General features: G+C 44.9%; 1 protein-coding gene and 1 non-coding gene across 2 annotated transcripts in view; one reads left to right on the top strand and one right to left on the bottom strand.

Moving 5' to 3' along the window:
• The window catches only part of LOC120731844 (receptor-type tyrosine-protein phosphatase gamma-like), a 278578-nt gene extending 276859 nt beyond the window's left edge, over positions 1 to 1719 (bottom strand). The window contains exon 1 of the mRNA XM_040029139.1: positions 957 to 1719. Coding sequence (XP_039885073.1) covers positions 957 to 1071 — 115 coding nt within the window. The 5' untranslated portion in view covers positions 1072 to 1719. The remainder of the gene's footprint in view (positions 1 to 956) is intronic.
• Positions 1720 to 16772: 15053 nt separating this feature from the next.
• trnai-uau lies at positions 16773 to 16866 on the top strand. The gene is made up of 2 exons: positions 16773 to 16810; positions 16831 to 16866. It is a non-coding gene; the product is annotated as a tRNA-Ile (tRNA).
• The last annotated feature ends 1333 nt before the right edge of the window (positions 16867 to 18199 follow it).

Raw genomic sequence — 18199 nt, 5'->3', positions numbered from 1 at the left:
GCTGCACTTTGAATGTGGCCGCTGGCTTCTTCTTTGTCATGTTACCTGCACACTGTGGGCCCTTCCATGACACTACAGCATCCAAGCGTGCCACAGGAAATGCCTTTGTTGACATCCCATGATACAGGTACGTATCGGCATATACCATTATCCAACATCTTTCAAACGTAGGTACACCTTCTGGTGCTGAACGCCTGCAAACAACAAAGGCTCGTTGCTTTGTTAGATATTACTGCATACGAGTGGAATACGTGTGAGCCTTTTGTGGCTGAGTGGGTGGTAATTACACATCTATAGCTTCTGTTGGGCTGACAGCCCGGAAAGTGTTGGATGTCTATTTGCAGCATCTTCCACAGTTGAAAGAGTGCAGCGTGGTCAAGGTCAAATTCGATTTGTGGGCTTTATTTCTGAATGTGATCACACACTTGTCCTCTTCTACCTTTGAGAAGACAAAGAACAATCTGTGGTACAAGTATTGCTTCCTAACAAGTGAAGGGTTTAGGTCCGGTGTTGGAGGTGAGGGTAAAATTGCCTTATAGAACAGCTGGAGAGGCCTAATAAAAAGACAGAGCAGGACATTTTCCACCGTTCACTGTAAAGCAGGCGTGCAGTGTTACAATCAGGTGCTGTGGGTCTAGTGTCAGCCCAAACACAGACATCAGGTCTGCCTCCCCCACACAGATTAGAGCCTCACTGCAGTGGGGCTGTGTTAACGCGTCACAGCCCCACTGTCTCGCTCCAGGGTGAGCCGGCAGCAAACAAGCCATCACATCATCACATCCAAGCCAAACCGAGCCCACTCTGCTGGTGTGGACAGGTGAACCGAGTTCCTCCAGCAGCGGGGTTGTAACGCTGTGCTAGGAGTGTGCGTGAAGGGACACAAACAGGTTCGGTGAACAATTGTGGTCGTGTGTGGAACAGAAAGCCCGTGTTGGACGTGTGCGGATGAAACTTACCGGGATGACTGTGGGCCCCACGGAGCACGAAGGCTGCAAACACGAGAGGTAAAATCCAGCAACAGCACGACCGCAGTAGTGTCCACATGGCAGGGATGTGCGCGTCCACATGCATACAGCACCCACGAACAACTGTTGACTCTCCGTCCTCACCGTCCACTCAGTGACCGCGCAGCAGGCAAGATGCAGGCGGACGGACCCACAGAGGTCCACACTATTCCCTTCTTATCATACCACTCGCGCGGACGCTGGTGTCTCCGGGAAAGCGCGCGTGTGCACGCAGCTCCTCAAAGCGTTCTCTGGCTTGTGTGGCTGCGGCGGTGGAGGTAGCGCTGTTTAGGCACAGGGACAGAGAACAGTCGGCGCTGGAGCAGCGGGGAGGGTAGCTTTCATCCCTCCACCCATCCACCAAGTAACAAGCGAGCCCTACTCCGCTACACGCTTCAAACGGCCAGAGAGAGAGAGAGAGCGGTCAGTCCTCTGGATCCTAGCGCCGGGGAGGAAGCGCGCACTCTGAGCACACGCACAGATAAGAAGAGATGTTCCATCTCCACAGCTTCAGTGTGTGTTCACAATTAAAGGATTGCACCTCCGCCTCAGGTTTGTCTTGGAATGAGTGCAGCGACCGTGGTTATTCAAACAAAATTAACAAAGCCTTGAAATTATGGAACGCCAGGACTGCCGTAATGAATGAATTAAATACACCATTAAATAATTATTTAAATGTATAAATAATTAATTGAAATTGAAAATAATTAATTAAAACGGGAAATAATTAATTAAATAAATAAATAAATATTTTTGACACATTTAATTCATTAATTATTGCCACATGTAAATACTTATTTAATGGTGTATTTAATTCATTCATTTTGGCACACTTGACTCCTTCAGGTCTCACCATGAATTTATTTTATCTGTCAACCTCACCCATTAAACCCGTTATATTATATAATCTGTAAAAGTGCAAAACATAAACAAACCCGGGATGGTAGATGTTTGCCTATTGCAGATTACATGTGAAATATGGTTAAATCAAAACAAGAATGTTAACTAAGAATATAGACAAATGGTCTTCTCACCCACTTTGTCACAAACTATATAATTAATTGCCCAACACTGGTCACCAGTGTAACCAATGTAACGTCTGACCCCACTTCTGCCAGTCCCTTTATTGTGGCAGGAATGAACCCTGTATAAGTTCCGGGTCAATCAGATGCATGTTCCCTGCTCCCCTGGCTGCTGTTGTGCCTGTGGTTGGCATTCTTGTCAGATATTGACAAATTACACACTACATACCAGATGACAGCGTGCAATAACCCGGCCGATTCATTCACCTTTACACCCTCTCTCAATCAACTCAACGATCAGGTTTTTTTCCCCCGCAATCAGCCCTGATCAGCACGGGATGGCGAGCCACCCGACCACCGCTGCATTGCGGTAGGACTTGCGAACCTTTGGACTAAACTGAACTGTTGACACATGACCTGTCACAGGTCAATGAAACTAAAGTGATCACATACTGGACTAAACCTCATCCCACCTCCTTTTGGAACCTAATAAGCTGTTTTGTATTGTCAACATTATTTTTGTTTGTGATATATATGCATATATTTTTTTATTTTATTGTACATCTGTCTATATATTGTGTTTTATTCACACACTCAGGCTCCATAGTCGAAACTACTTCTGATTGCTCATTTTCTATGAAGCTGCAGTCAGGCGCCCTGGTCCTTTACCGCGTTACAAGTGGTGAGCCAGCCAGGAGCCTTTGTGTGTGAATTTTTCTTTCTTAATTGCTTTGTTTTTGCTGAAATTCAAAAATGGATTCAGTTGCACTTTCTGGCATAAATATATCACAGTCTGTGATGACCTCCGGTGTGTCTAACACAAAAGCTGATAACGAAATTCTTGATTACTTGCGTACTTATGGTAATCTTAACCGTCATTTTTACGTAAATGATCCTGCGAGTACTTTCTTTAAAAACCTGATTGTTGAGTTTGTAGATACCACTGCTTTTACTACTCTAGAGCCGTTTCTGCCATACACTTGGCACTGTTCTAAAACTGTTGCCGACCTTCCGCGTCACAGCTTTGGCCTGTAAGTACGCCGCCACAGAGGACAGCAGCGGTCCCCCTCCCAACTACCCCAAGGAGCTCAAATAAATTGCTGATCGCAGCGGGCATCGGTTTGAGGATGTCTTGAAGACAGTCATGAGACAGATTGGTCAACATTTGCATGAAGCAGGAGCAGATGATGATGGAAAACGGAGTAAATGAGGACAATGGAGTAGAGGAAGAAGAAAGGGAACTGGAGCAGCAACAATTGTCTTCACCTCCTTCCAGACCAGTTTCCACTGACCAGCACGGGGCACGACCCCGTCAAAGCCAGACTGGACCAACTCCAAGAGTATCACTCACAGCACATGATCTCAATCCACCACAAATACAAAGGGTTGTTGTTGAGCATGTGGTCCAAAACCCAGACATGAGCGCCACAACTTCACTACATCTCCGTGCTTTTTCAGGAAGGATGCCTAAGCCAAGTAGTGAAGCAGATTTTGAATCATGGCGTTCCCAAATTGATCTACTGCTTGCCGACCCCAGTTTGTCAGCTCTACACGTCACCAGACGTATTATAGAGAGCCTGTTGTCACCTGCTGCTGATTTGGTTAAAGGTCTAAGCCCCAACACATTGCCTTCAGTCATACTACGTGTACTTGACTCAGCTTTTGGAACAGTTCAAGATGGTGAAGAATTGTATGCTCAATACTTAAATATTCTTCAAAATCCAGGTGAACGATCATCCGCTTACCTCCAAAGACCAAGCAAAGACCACGACCAATTCATCCTCAAGATCTTGATGCTGTAAGGAAACACCTGCAAAAACTTCTTGACTCCGGAGTTATCAGAGAATCCGACTCACCATTTGCCTTACCAATTGTGGTTGCGCGTAAAAAGAACGGCAGTGTACGTCTTTGTATTGACTACCGCAAACTCAGTCTGCAAACAATCAAAGATGCTTATGCTCTGCCTAAACTGGAAGACACCTTCTCCGCACTTGCAGGATCCAAGTGGTTCACGGTGCTAGACCTCAAGTCGGGTTACTACCAAATTGAAATGGAGGAGAAGGATAAAGCAAAGACTGCCTTTGTCTGCCCATTAGGATTTTGGGAGTTTAATCGGATGCCACAGGGGATTACCAATGCACCAAGCACATTCCAACGGCTGATGGAAAAATGCATGGGAGAATTAAATCTAAAAGAAGTCCTGGTTTTCATTGACGATCTCATTGTTTTTGCACCAACTCTTGAGGAACATGAAACTCGCCTGATGAAAGTTCTCACCAGACTTAAAGATTTTGGCTTGAAGCTTTCACTTGAGAAATGCATGTTATTCCAGACATCTGTGAAATATCTGGGCCATGTAGTGTCCCAGGCTGGTGTTGAAACTGATCCGGACAAGATTTCTACACTCACTTCTTGGCCAGTGCCGAAAAACGTGAAGGAATTAAGATCTTTCCTTGGTTTTGCTGGGTACTAAGGACGTTTTGTCCAGGGATATTCAGCCATTGTCAAGTCATTGCATGATCTCACTGCTGGTTATCCACCTTCCCAGAAGAAACTAAGACCAACTATAAAGCCAGAAAATTACCTCAACTCCAAAGAGCCATTTGGAGGACGATGGACGCAAATGTGTCAGCAAGCTTTTGAGTCCATGTTAGAGATTCTTTTATCAAGCACTCAGATGTAATGAAATAACACTCAGACACTTCAGCAGTTTAACGTGCACGGGTGAGAGACTCAGGGGAGACTCACACACCTCCCTGTTGCAGTCTGCCTTTATTTATACACAGCAGGAAGCATACAAAAAAGGAAATATCATGCTTATCTTGTCAAGCAAGCAGGTGTGATTTCTCAAGAACTTTGTATCCTCCACAAGGTCGTTTCTTACTCTTGGGTGGCGGTTTCCTGCTGCTGACAGATAATGTGAAGGCAAACAGTTTCCGTTACAGAGTAGAGAGCCAGCAATTAAAATATGCAGCTGGTTGAGTACAGAACAGAAATGTAAACACTCTTAGCTGATTATTATATGAATAATAAAACCTTTAAAAACAAAAATCCTCTGACAGTCCATAATTGACAAACTTACTTCTGCCCCAGTTCTGGCATTTGCTGATCCCAGAAAACCATACACACTCCACACTGATGCCAGTCCCACAGGTCTTGGTGCGGTGCTGTATCAAGAGCAGGATGGAAAAAACAGAGTTGTAGCATATGCCAGCAGAGGTCCTTTACCGCGTTACACCAGGGTGCTGGAGAGGAGAGTCCATCCGTTAGTCGAACCTCAGATACAGGAGGAACAATGCGGTTTTCGTCCTGGTCGTGGAACACTGGACCAGCTCTTTATGCTCTCAAGGATACTCGAGGGTGCATGGGAGTTTGCCCAACCAGTCTACATGTGCTTTGTGGACTTGGAGAAGGCATTCAACCATGTCCCTCAAGGGGTCCTGTGGGGGGTGCTCCGGGAGTATGGGGTGTCTGGCCCATTCAGTCCTTATACGACCGTTGCAAGAGCTTGGTCTGCAAAGCCGGCAAGAAGTCAGACTTGTTCCTGGTGGGTGATGGGTTCTGCCAGGGCTGCCCTTTGTCACCGATTCTGTTCATAATTTTTATGGACAGAATTTCTAGGCGTAGCCAACTGGCAGAGGGCTTTCACTTCGGTGGTCTCAGGATCTCATCCCTGCTTTTTGCAGATGATGTGGTCCTGCTGGCTTCATCGGGTGAGGGCCTCCAGCTCGCCTTGGAACAGTTCGCAGCTGAGTGTGAAGCAGTGGGAGTGAGAATGAGCACCTCCAAATCTGAGGCCATGGTCCTCAGCCGGAAAAGGGTGGAGTGCCCACTCCGGGTCAGGGACGAGACCCTGCCCCAAGTGGAGGAGTTTAAGTATCTCGGGGTCTTGTTCACGAGTGATGGGAGAAGGGAGCCGGAGATGGGCAGACGGATAGGTGCAGCAGCTGCAGTGATGCGGATGCTGTACTGGTCTGTTGTGGTGAAGAGAGAGCTGAGTGTAAAAGCAAAGCTCTAAATTTACCAGTCGATCTACGCCCCTACCCTTAATAGTGTTTGGTTTCTTTGTTAGAGTTCTGTCTTATGGTTTATGTCTCTGTGTTCTCTAGTTGCTCTGTCTCCCCTGTCAGCTGTATCCCCTTGTCAAGTCCGCGTCTCTGTGTTATGTTTCCTGTTGTACTTTGAAAGTCCGTGTCTCATGTTAATGGGTCTGGTTTTGCTTCCTTTGTCTCGCCAGCCCTGATTTGACCCAGCTGTGTTTCCCTCCTGTCTCTCATTCCTTGATTGCTCCTCTGTGTATATTAGCCCTGTGTTCTCTTTGGTCTGTGTCGTGATCTACCCTTATCTACCCTCATCATGCGGCATGTTCTATCTGCGTAAGCTTATTTTGTATTCTCAGTTTTGTTACCCTTTTGAGTTCAGCATTAAAGCTGTTTTTTGAGTTCATGTCTGTCTCCAGAGTCTGCACTTTGGGTCCTTTTCCTGCCTGCACACAGCTGTCACATAACACTGTGTGCCGGTGATTGGACATCAGCAGCTGATAAAGTGGGTTCGCCTATAAAGTGCTCTGTTGGGAAACAAGCTCCAGCAGCTCTGCGCTCGGGGAAAACACTATATTTACTTATCTTGTGCAGAAAAATGCGCTGACATTGCTTTATATCGAGCACCGGCTGCCCAGTTAAACTGTGACTATCACCAGGTAAAGTGGGTGTGTTTGTTGAATTAGCACCAGGTGTTAAACAGCTGACAGGTGCGGAGGAGGATGCATGCAGGTAAACTGAGGGCCTGTTGAGCTGATTGCTGGTGTCGTGAGAAAAATGTCAGCTCGTTCTTTATGTTACAGAAGCACAGAGACACAAGACCAGGCAGAAAGAGACGATCGTTCGGTGAAAATGAGAATCTGCGAGTGCAACATGTGGAACACGGAGAGTGGAATATGTAAACAAACCGGTTAACCCCCCTTACCCCCAAAAGTCAAACCAAAAAAATACAGCTGGAACACCGGGGCTGTGAGCTCGGTGCACTCTGCATGCCGACTGTTAGCAGAGCTAGTGACATCTCTGAAAACATCTGAGTACTTTTGTAAACATGTTCTATGTTGACAACCTGACCAGACGTGAAGATTACGGCGCGACATTCGCGGCTAAAACACTGTTAAAAATCTAGCTGGTGACAGAAAAACGGGGTATTTTAAAACTTTACACCACCACCACTGCTGCCTGTGATTTGAAATGCATTCTGGGATACCTGGCTGCCCCAAGGGTTCAAGAGTTGGGCGTTCGCCTTGTAATCGGAAGGTTGCCGGTTCGAGCCCCGGCTTGGACAGTCTCGGTCGTTGTGTCCTTGGGCAAGACACTTCACCCATTGCCTACTGGTGGTGGTCAGAGGGCCCGGTGGCGCCAGTGTCCGGCAGCCTCGCCTCTGTCAGTGCGCCCCAGGGTGGCTGTGGCTACAATGTAGCTTGCCATCAGCAGTGTGTGAATATGTGTGTGAATGGGTGGATGACTGGATATGTAAAGCGCTTTGGGGTCCTTAGGGACTAGTAAAAGCGCTATATAAATACAGGCCACACAAGCAATCGATTATCTAGGATCGACCTGTCTTGACTTACTTTGCACGGCAACCAATCAAATGTTAGAGAAGCTGCAGTGGCAGCATTAGCCCCGCCCTCTTAGTTTGATGAGTGAGGCTGACAGACAAAATGATTTCAAGGTGAGACATGAAGGGGACAATAGTGCCAAAATGAATTAAATAAATACATTATTAAATAATTAATTAAAACAGTTAATAATTAATTAATTAAATGTGTCGTAAATAAGTATTTAATTAATTATTTTCCATTTTAATTAATTAATGACACATTTAATTAATTATTTAATGGTGTATTTAATTAATTCATTATGTCAGTCCTGGCATTCCATAAGAAATATTTCTACATTTCCTTCATTAAATAGGTCAATAAAACTCCTCACGTTAGCGATCAGACCCACTCAACATTGGACGTCAGATAGACGTGCAGATTGTCATCCGTGACCAATTCTGGACTAGGTCCACAATTCTGACATCCAACCATGACCCAACTTGGACATCAATATGATATTCAACATTTGAAATTGGGACTGGAAGTCATGTAGATTTATGTGACAGGTACAGGAAATGTATAAAATGAATAAATAGATTTTGTTTATGAATATCATCAATATGATACATATGAATACAGGTCATTTTAATATGTGTTAGCCTGTTGATTTATTCAGTACATGTGGATTGTTGTTGTTGTTTGCATTATCCTTTTTTAAAACTGTTTATTTATTGATGTTAATTAACTTCTTTATAACCAGGTTAAAACTGTAATTTATTAAAATTAGTTGAAATCTTAAAAACGTTGAAATCAGTGTAACAATGTAAAATACTAATGCTTAAAGTATTTAGAAAAAAAATTGGGTTTTGTTTTTAAAAAGGAGTACAATGTTTGTAATAAATTTAAAAAAGCATTTGCATTTCATATGGTTCATTTTTACAAGTATCATGTTTTATTGTGAATAACTTTGTAAGAGGAAGTGAATGAAGTTGTGATCTGTAGCCTGCTCTGAGAGGGGAAGGTCTTTAACCAAACAGCACGACTGGTATCTGCCCCTTATTGCAAGGAGGAATAGGATGAGCACGATAGAGCTACAAAATTACCTCCAGCAGGCCACTTGTGTGTCTCTGACCAGTGAATCAGAAACAGACTCCATGTGGGTACCAAGGGCCTGATTTCCTTTAACAAGCTCTGTGCTTTCTGCCTAAAACTGTGGATTGGCATTTGCCACATAATACCCCAGATGCCCCAGGACACCATCACTTGTCTTGTGGTGGACCACTAGAGGGCTCCACTCACACCTAGTGTTGAGGAAGTGTGTTGCTGTGTTTTGTGGCGCGATGTGTTCAGTTGAAGTGTGGAGAGGAATAAAGCAGGAGTGAGAACTAAGAGCTCCGTGTCGTCCATGCTTACCTCAACATTGGTGACCCCTGACTCGAGTATGCTACGGGCCGAGGATAACGCAGACTCCGCTATGGATGCGTCAGCGGCCACCGGTCCTCCACCCCCTGCTGTAGCTACGTTTGCTGTGGCGCTAAAACCGCCGGACTTTTGGCTCCACGATCCCCCATTGTGGTTCGTGCACGTGTGGGCTTAGTTCACCCTTCGCGGCATCTCGGCTGACGACACGAAGTATCACCATGTGGTGACCTCGCTCGACCCGCTGGCCACCCGTCGTGCGATGACCCTCCTCCAGGACCCACCCGCCCTAGGGAAATACGCCGCCCTTAAAGAGCTGCTTCTTCGGCGCTATGCCCTCTCCGACGCAGAACGAGCCAAAAAGCTTCTCACCCTGTCAGGCCTGGGTGGCGGTACGGCTCTCGAGCTCATGGAGAACATGCTGTCATTGCTCGGCCTGGATGACGGGGATTTCCTCTTCGCCCACCTCTTCCTCCGCCAACTGCCGGCTGCCATGAGAGCTGTCCTCGCCAACTCCCTGCTTCTGGCTGCGAAGGATTATTGCTCCCTGGCTGAAGAAGCGGATCGCATTCTTCTGGCTAGTTGCACTTTTGATGTCCACGCCCCCGGTGGCACCTTCCATGCCTCCACCTGTCTCCCCTGGAGCATCCGCCCCTTTGCTGACGGCAGGGATTACTACACGGCAGCACCGCGGAAAGAGCATCTGTTTCTACCATCAGCGTTTTGGTGCCAAAGCATGTCGCTGCCTGCCGCCCTGTGCTTTCACGGCCCAGGGAAACGGACCTGCCAGCGCGCCGTAGCAGCCGTGATCGCTGGCAATACAGAAAGGCTGCTCTTCATAGAGGACTCGTGCTCCGGGAGACGTTTTCTCGTGGACTCCAGCTCCCAGAAGAGCCTCCTTCCCCCGAACACTGCCGAAAGGCTAGTAGCGAACTGCGGGCCGCAGCTCATTGCAGCTAATGGCTCTCCCATCACAACATTTGTGTTTCTGAAGTTCTACAAAAGGCCTGGGAGTTTAAGGGTTTAGAGACTTTCAAGAGTTGAGGACTGCACTTGTAACCCATAATTAACGATGGCTTGCATAAAATATACCAAAATGAAAAAAAGGCCATTAATCTTAGCAGTTACACTCGGTTTATAGTGAATAAGCCATAGGTGCAGCAGTTAAAGAGTTAACTGCTCTGAGGTAGACGTGAGTTGCTCTAAGCCAATGAGCTGCTGAAACAGGGTGCAGGGCCCCGCCCGCCATCTCCATCTGAGAGAGCGCAGGCTTTTCTCCTCTCTTGAAAATCCTCCATGAGCACGCTAGCGAGGAAAGAGACATGGAGATTCACTGAAACGAGGTATGGAAAAAAAACAATAGAAACGGAAGAGTTAGCATTTACTGCTTATGAAAGATCGTTTTATGGTATATGTACTGCTAAGACAAGTAACTAGCTGGTTCCTTTTACATTGTTTGGTCGAGGAAGGTCGGGAGTTAAAGACGACGCCATTTCATCATTCCTGCGCCATCTCGCGCTGCTCCGCCTTTCTTTTCTGAGATCGGTGAGCAAAGTGTTTTAATAGTTCATTGTTTATCTGCATTTTCATGAGTTCTTTGCGAGCAAAATGTTTGTCTAGTTTTTATTGGGAAATTGTTTACAAATACTTTGTGGAAAACTTTATTCAATGTATTGAAAACAAAAAGCATTTGAAACCGATGCACAGATTGTGTGTTTTATTGTTTATTTTCAATTTGTAACATGGGTAACGCTGCAAATAATACATCTTAGGTGATAGTGAACTGTGATTATATGAGAACTTAATATGTCCTATGACACTGTAGTTGACAGGTCAGGTTTTTTGTTTCCCTTTGTGTCTTCCTTTTGATGCATTGCAACGGATCCTGTAATCGATGGCGAGCCAACCCCGTTGACGGACCAATTGACTTTGTTCTGTGCTGCACAGCAGAGTGTGGTAGGCCAGCTGCAACAAAAAAAACACCACACTACACCACTTTGATATTACTGTTCCCCTTCTTCACACACATCCCCCTGGACTTACGGACGGTTTATTTTAAGGACTTTTTACGGACTCTATACATCCCACGAACAGGAAGAGAAGTGGGTGTGGGTGGTTGGATCTATTTTTCCTACTCAATGGTTGTTGCAATTTGTTAACAAAGTCTATGAAGTTGCAAATGAATGTTGCCATTTGGATTTTGGTAATTGAGATTGTGGGTCATTTTGAACGTGAACTTTGTACATTTAGAAGGGTGCACGCAGGTAAGGTTGTTGTTTTTTTTAAAGTGATTACTGTGATTGTACGTCAGGGTTGTCAGTGAGGAAAATACTGGTACCAAAAGAGAGAGACTTTTATTTGTAATGTTTTTGTATGTTTGTCATTTTCTTTCTTTTGTTTTCTGAGTGAGTAAAATACAAAAGCCGGCGTTTTCAAAACTCGCAGTTGCCTGAGTCTCATTCAGTTTGCCTCTCCTGTACGTAGTCGAACCTACTGGTCCAAAGCAGTGAGCTCTTTTGCATCAAAATTGGGTGAAGCACGTTTTGATCTTAGAGCAGTGGTTCCCAAACTTTTTTGCTACGCCCCCCTTTGTTTTACAAGACAAATGTTGCCCCCCCCCCCAGCACAAACACATCCTCCAACCACACACACCCATATTTTGCTCCATTGCGGTTTATTTCACACCTAAAACATTTAGTAAACAATTAAGCTAATACAAGTAATCTGCAATAAATTACAGGTAGCAATAAAATACACTACTAACTCTTTTACGCTACGTCCACACCTACACGGGAATTTTTGAAAACGCAGCTGTTTCGTCCACACGTAAACGGCGTTTCCAATCACAGACAATGGAGATTTTTTAAAAACTCCTGTTTTGCGTTTACGTGTGGACGAGGAATACAGAATTCGTCACGCAATGTCAAAGGTATGTGCCTTTTTTCACGTCACGCTGTGCGCCACGTTATCGTTTACACGAGATGAATCGCAGAATGGCAGATAGAGACAAAACACTGTTAATCTGACTATCTGCAGGTTTTGCACGCTTACATACACACACGCAGTTACTGTCCCTCCGTTTACAAAGGCAGAGGCGTCACGGTGTCATTATTTTACTGTAGTTGTTTTTTTCCTGTGTGGTAACAAACAAATTTCCCACGTGTGGGACTAATAAAGGTTATCTTATCTTATAATATTCAACACTGCTATCAATGCATTTTTCAAAAAACGCCTCTCTGTGCAAAATGGGTTTAAAAAGCATAAACAGCTGTGGGATCCTGTTTGTCCGTGATTTGAACCGAGGGAACAAATCGTGGCAGGATCAGCCTGATGTTATTTGTATCTCACTGTAACTTTACTGTATAAAGAGCAAACATCTCCAAAATGTCAGGAGTAGTTAGTCATTGCAACAAGTGTTTGTGAACTAAAAATCAAGAATGTGGGATCCTGTTTGTCCGTGATTTGGAGAGCCCAGCGCTGCTCCCGACGCAGGGAAAACCAATTCTGCAGGGAGACCTACCTTGGCACAAGCCAAAGGGAAGATATGCTTCATCATATTTTCTAGTCTTTGGCTTGGAAGGAAGTTGGTTTGGAAACATATTCAGCGATGCTTCATCTCCTGCTTAGCGTTTGTTTGGGCACCCCGTCAAAAACCTGTCCATGATGCTAGCAGTGTCCAAGCATTCTTTTTTTTTTTCCTGTTCATACCGCACCCCCCTGCAATGGCTCTGCACCCCCCTTAGGGGGCGGGCCCAACACTTTGGGAAGCTCTGGCTTAGAGTATTACAGACACATTAGTGTTACACACTCTTCTGGACAAAGACCTCTGATGTTTTGCCTAGAATCTGCTAAATTCAAATTTTTGGTACTTTTGTTTTCTTCTTCTTTTTCCTGATGTTGCTGTCTCCTGGAATCACCTCATCTGTCACAGCTGTGGTGTTCTACTCATTGTCAACTACACATTGTCATTGACTGACTGGTTAGCCAATAGCTGATTTTCTGCCTGAAACTTGGTCACATCCTGGCAACAAGAATTGTGCCATGTTCAAGGTCACTTAATTGACCCCTTTCCCATACCGACTCTGAGTTTAGAAGTCAGTAGAAAATCTTGACCATGCCTACATGTCTAAAGGCATTGAGGTGTTGCAGTGTGGTTGGCTCATTAGACCATTGACATGGACAGCATGTTTCTACTCATAACCAAGCGCTCAAAGTGTTTTTTGCAACTAGCCTCATTCCTAATTCAGCATATGCACAAGAGACACATCAACTTAGAGATTAGCCAGACCAACAAGATCTGCATCAGATGATGGGCACGCAAGACCAACATTCACGCCGACCAAGTAACACATGGCAGCTCAGTGCTGTAGTATTAACAGAAGAAAGCTGCTAGAGATCTAGAGACTCCAGCACAATGGGAACATTACTAATCAGGATGGCCATAATGACGTAACTCTGGTAGAAGAAAATAGTTTAACTGAACTAGACTATGCCCAATGACAGATGCACTGACAGAGTTTAGGGTGAAGATTGTGGCAAGACTATAGGCAGCTGCACAACTGCCACAACAACAGAAGAAGCTCGGAAGCCACTACCCGACTCACTGGACCCTCTACAGTTTGCATACCGCCACAACAGGTCCACTGATGATGCCATAGCCCTGACACTACACACTGCCCTGTCACACCTGGAGAAGAGAGACACGTATGTGAGGATGCTGTTTGTAGATTACAGCTCAGCATTCAATACCATCGTTCCCTCGAAGCTGGACAGGAAACTGCAGGATCTAGGACTGAGCAGCTCCCTCTGCAGCTGGATCCTTAGCTTCCTGTCTGACAGACGCCAGGTGGTCAGACTGGGCAGCATCACCTCATCCCCCATCACACTGAACACTGGTGCTCCACAGGGGTGTGTACTGAGCCCTCTCCTGTACTCACTCTACACCTACGACTGCACAGCCACTAACAGCTCCAACATCATTGTGAAGTTTGCGGACGACACTACAGTGGTGGGTCTTATCACCAATGGTGATGAGACGGCTTACAGGGAGGAGGTCAGCGCCCTGACCCACTGGTGTCAAGACAACCATCTCACCCTCAACGTCGCAAAGACAAAGGAGTTGATAGTGGACTTCCGGAGGTGCAGATACACACCCCCATCACCATCAACGGCGCTGCTGTGGAGAGAGTGAGCAGCTTCCGGTTCCTTGGTGTACATCTGGCTGAGGATCTTACGTGGTCAGTACACACAAACAAAACAGTGAAGAAGGCGCAGCAGCGCCTCTTCTTTCTCAGGAGACTGAAAAGATTCGCATGAGCCCCCGCATCCTCAGGACCTTCTATCACTGTGCCATTGAGAGCATCCTCACTGGATGCATCACCACCTGGTATGGCAACAGCACCGCCTACAACCGCAAAGCTCTCCAGCGAGTAGTGCGGTGCTCTGAACGGATAATTGGAGGTGAGCTTCCCTCCCTCCAAGACATCTACAGGAAGCGCTGCCTGAGGAAAGCGGGAAGGATCATCAAGGACTCCAGTCACCCCAGCCATAAACTGTTCAGACTGCTTCCATCAGGAAGGAGGTTCTGCAGCATCCGGTCCCGTACCAGCAGACTGAGAGACAGCTTCTTCCACCAGGCCATCAGACTGCTGAACACGTCATAGACACCTCAGCTTCACTACTGGGACTTTAACATTATGCACTCCACACTGTATATAAATGCCACTTGTTTTGCACATATTCAACTCTGTATATTTTATATATTTTATTATTATTATTATTATTATTATTATTATTATTATTATTATTATTATTTTTTTTTTTTTTTACTATTTAATTTGTAAAAATGTGTATACACACACACACACACACACACACACACACACACACACACACACACGTAGGAAAATATTTAGTATACACATCCAGAAATGCATACACTATTATATATTGTACATATATTTATTAGTTTCAGGTCGGCCATTCTTGTATTTTGCTCGTTTGTGTTGTTGTGTTTGCACATCTCTGTTGCTTGTGGGGCTCGCACACAAGAATTTCACTCGCATGTGCTGTGCCAATGTGCCTGCACATGTGATGTGACAATAAAAGCGATTTGATTTGATTTTGATTTGATTTGGAAGCCAAAAGGAAGCCTGGAAGAATGTTAGTTAGTGGGGCTAACAGAGATCCAAAATGGTGTCCCGGTTGACACAACCAGGATGGACAATAAGCCTTACAAGAAAAGAGAAGCAGAGGCAAAGATCATAGAGCCTGTCCTCCAAAAGCTGGTTCAGGGTGTACTCCAGCTGCAAGAGAACAATGGTCAAAGGGCAAAGCCACCCTGACCTAACTAAGCAAAGCTGGTGAACAGATAAATCAGGTGCTTTCACATGAAGCCGTGGTGTTGGCAGCATCTGATAATCTAAAAATGATGTTTTTTGGGTCAAAAGGATTTTCTTTCACAAAAAATGATCCCCATGAGTGCCACCTACTCTAGTCAGAGACACATCAGATGATGATAAATTGGTGATTAAAAATTGTTGTTGTTGGACTGCGTGATGGCCTTATCCCCGAGAAGCCATCCTGCAAAAGGAGGAACCAGTTAGAAGCTATTTTCAAAATAGCCGAGCAGATTTAATCTCAAATAAGTGATTATCTGTTTGTCTATGGCCGTCTTTACTCTCGTTACTCAACTTCTGGAGATGCACACACGCTTCTTAGCAGGGCGAAGCTATGAGCTAGAAAAATCCAGGCAGACAGCCTGTGTCTAGCAGCAGGATTTTTTTTTCCTTTCTTTTTTCCTTTTTCTTTTATTGCCGCTTTCCTGTACTGTCTCTCTATTCCGGCAGCACCACTGCTGGAATTGTGGAGGGAAATGAATTCAATCAGTATCTTTGGCTAATTCTTGGTAAATAAGGAATCATATGCTTTTCCACTACCAAGAACTACAGAAGCCAACCACCTACCAGGATTTGACCAATCATTGTTATGGCTACCAAGGTTCTGCTTGACTCGCATCAATACTGTAATTAAATCTGTCAAAGGTTAGTGTTAAAAACACTGAAGTATTGATATGATGGGCTTTTCTTGCGGTGGTAGCGAGCTAATCATACTGAAGGCTAATCAACATTTATGTCATTCAAAAGGTTAGAGCCAAGGAAGTGAGTATAGCAATGAAATGTGTGCCGTTAGGGCCATTAGTATAGTTAATTGCTGCTAACACATTATTAGAAAACAGTATAACAGAGAAGCACATTTCATTTACATGAAAAGAAGTACACACAGACTTCAGTTTTCTTTAATCTATTTTAGTTTGGTAAAAAAAGAAGTTCAGGATATAGGGGTAAAATACAGGGATACAAAGCCTTTATTGCCACATGGTTAAATTCTTTATCCATTAGTTCCATATCTATTAGGTAAATACACTAAAAACTACGAAAATTAAAGAATAAAAGGGAAATATGAAAAAAGGAAACAGAAATGACCTGAAACAAACGTGTACAGACTGAAAAAACATTTGTAAGATAGATGTATAGAAAAAAAGACTGATTTCCCACATATATTAATGCATGGATCTATCCATGGATCTTATATATAGTACATAGACTACAAGCATGAGATTTGTGGCAACATAGTATAGTGTAAAGTATTCTTTCTATGAATGACTGAGCAAGCGGTTACTGTTCCCCCTTTTTTCCATTAGACCAGTTGAATGAAGGGAGAAAGGAATAAAATCTTTGTGTGTGTGCTCCAGTGGCGCAATCGGTTAGCGCGCGGTACTTATATGACAGTATTGGGCTGAGCTATGCCGAGGTTGTGAGTTCAAGCCTCACCTGGAGCATAAACTTTGAGCTAATACTTATCTGATGAAAACAGATAAATGCTGAGCTCACTGAAAATGCAAACAGACTTTATAGCATCTTTAAAAACAAGCAACATTCAAAATAGATATTAAGAAACCCAGAATTATACCTCTCTTTGTTTGTTCTGCTTCTTTTTTGTCGACCAATGTGAGCTATTAACCATCAAGATATAGTTTTTCCTTCAAAGTCAGATTTTTGGCTGTATGTGTGTGTGTACCTTTTTTGTCCTCAGACCGCAGGGCGTAAGGCAAATCACTGGTTCGCCAAGTTGGGCAACAATCACCATGAGAAAATGATGTGTGTGAAACTAAGATGATTATGATTATATGAAGTAAATATTCATCTTGTGTTTAAACTGGGCTGAAGGTTGTTTTTTTTTTGTTTTGTTTTTTTGTGTCCCGTTTGGATCTTTAGCCATCAGAATTGTTGTCTTAAGGCCAAGAAAGATGCCAAGCGGATTTATTTTACCAAGTGGATCATCATGGCCTTGCCATATTGGTCCATTTGATTGACCTTTATTATAATTATGTATTTATTTTATTTTCAGTTGCTACAAACGGGACAGACATGACTGGAGGATAGGACAGGGAGAAAGAATGAAAGAAAGAGAGGGAGAGAGAGAAAACCAAAGGGGAGAAGAGACGGTGAGAAAGGGGGAGAAGAAAAAAACAAACAAACAAAACACCTGGATCACCTGTATGGAGAAAAAAAACAGAAGAGAAAGCAAACAACAAAGAGCAACATAATAAAAACAGCACCATCACAATAAACTAGCTAGCAGTAGATATCAGTAGATACTAAATATTAAACGATATTGTGCAGCACGCAAGATAGACAGCGCACAATGTGCTTTGAGGCAGCAGCCAAGAAAGGTGTAGTCCGCGTCTGTGTACACCCGTGTGCACACCTGTGTGCATACCTGTGTGGATCAGCATGCTTGCATTCCAAAGGTTTCTCCATGTAACGATCTGCTAGGGAGTGTGGGGGGGCCACAGCCCCGTCCTCCAGGGCATGAAGAAGGTATGGAGGTGATCCAGGCCCCAGATATCCAGAGGCCCCAGAGTACAAGGACCCAAGGAGGACCACCAAAGGGGGGGAACCATGCCACCCTCCTGGGAAGAGCTGAGTAGAGCCCCAAAGGAGAGGTCACCCCGCAGCTACGGTGCAGAGGTCAGAGGGGGTTGCAGTGGCGTGCCCGCGGGCTCTGCCGCCAGCCAGCTGTGCTAGAGAGGACCGAGCTTCAGGCCCAGAGGCCAGAGGCCTGAGGGCATCCCATCCCCCGGAAGGGGCCCAGCCGGGCCACAGGCGCCC

Source organism: Simochromis diagramma, unplaced genomic scaffold, assembly GCF_900408965.1.
Source record: "Simochromis diagramma unplaced genomic scaffold, fSimDia1.1 OVJJ01000352.1, whole genome shotgun sequence".
In the NCBI taxonomy this organism is placed as follows: domain Eukaryota; kingdom Metazoa; phylum Chordata; class Actinopteri; order Cichliformes; family Cichlidae; genus Simochromis; species Simochromis diagramma.
This window is presented reverse-complemented; position numbering and strand designations above follow the sequence as displayed.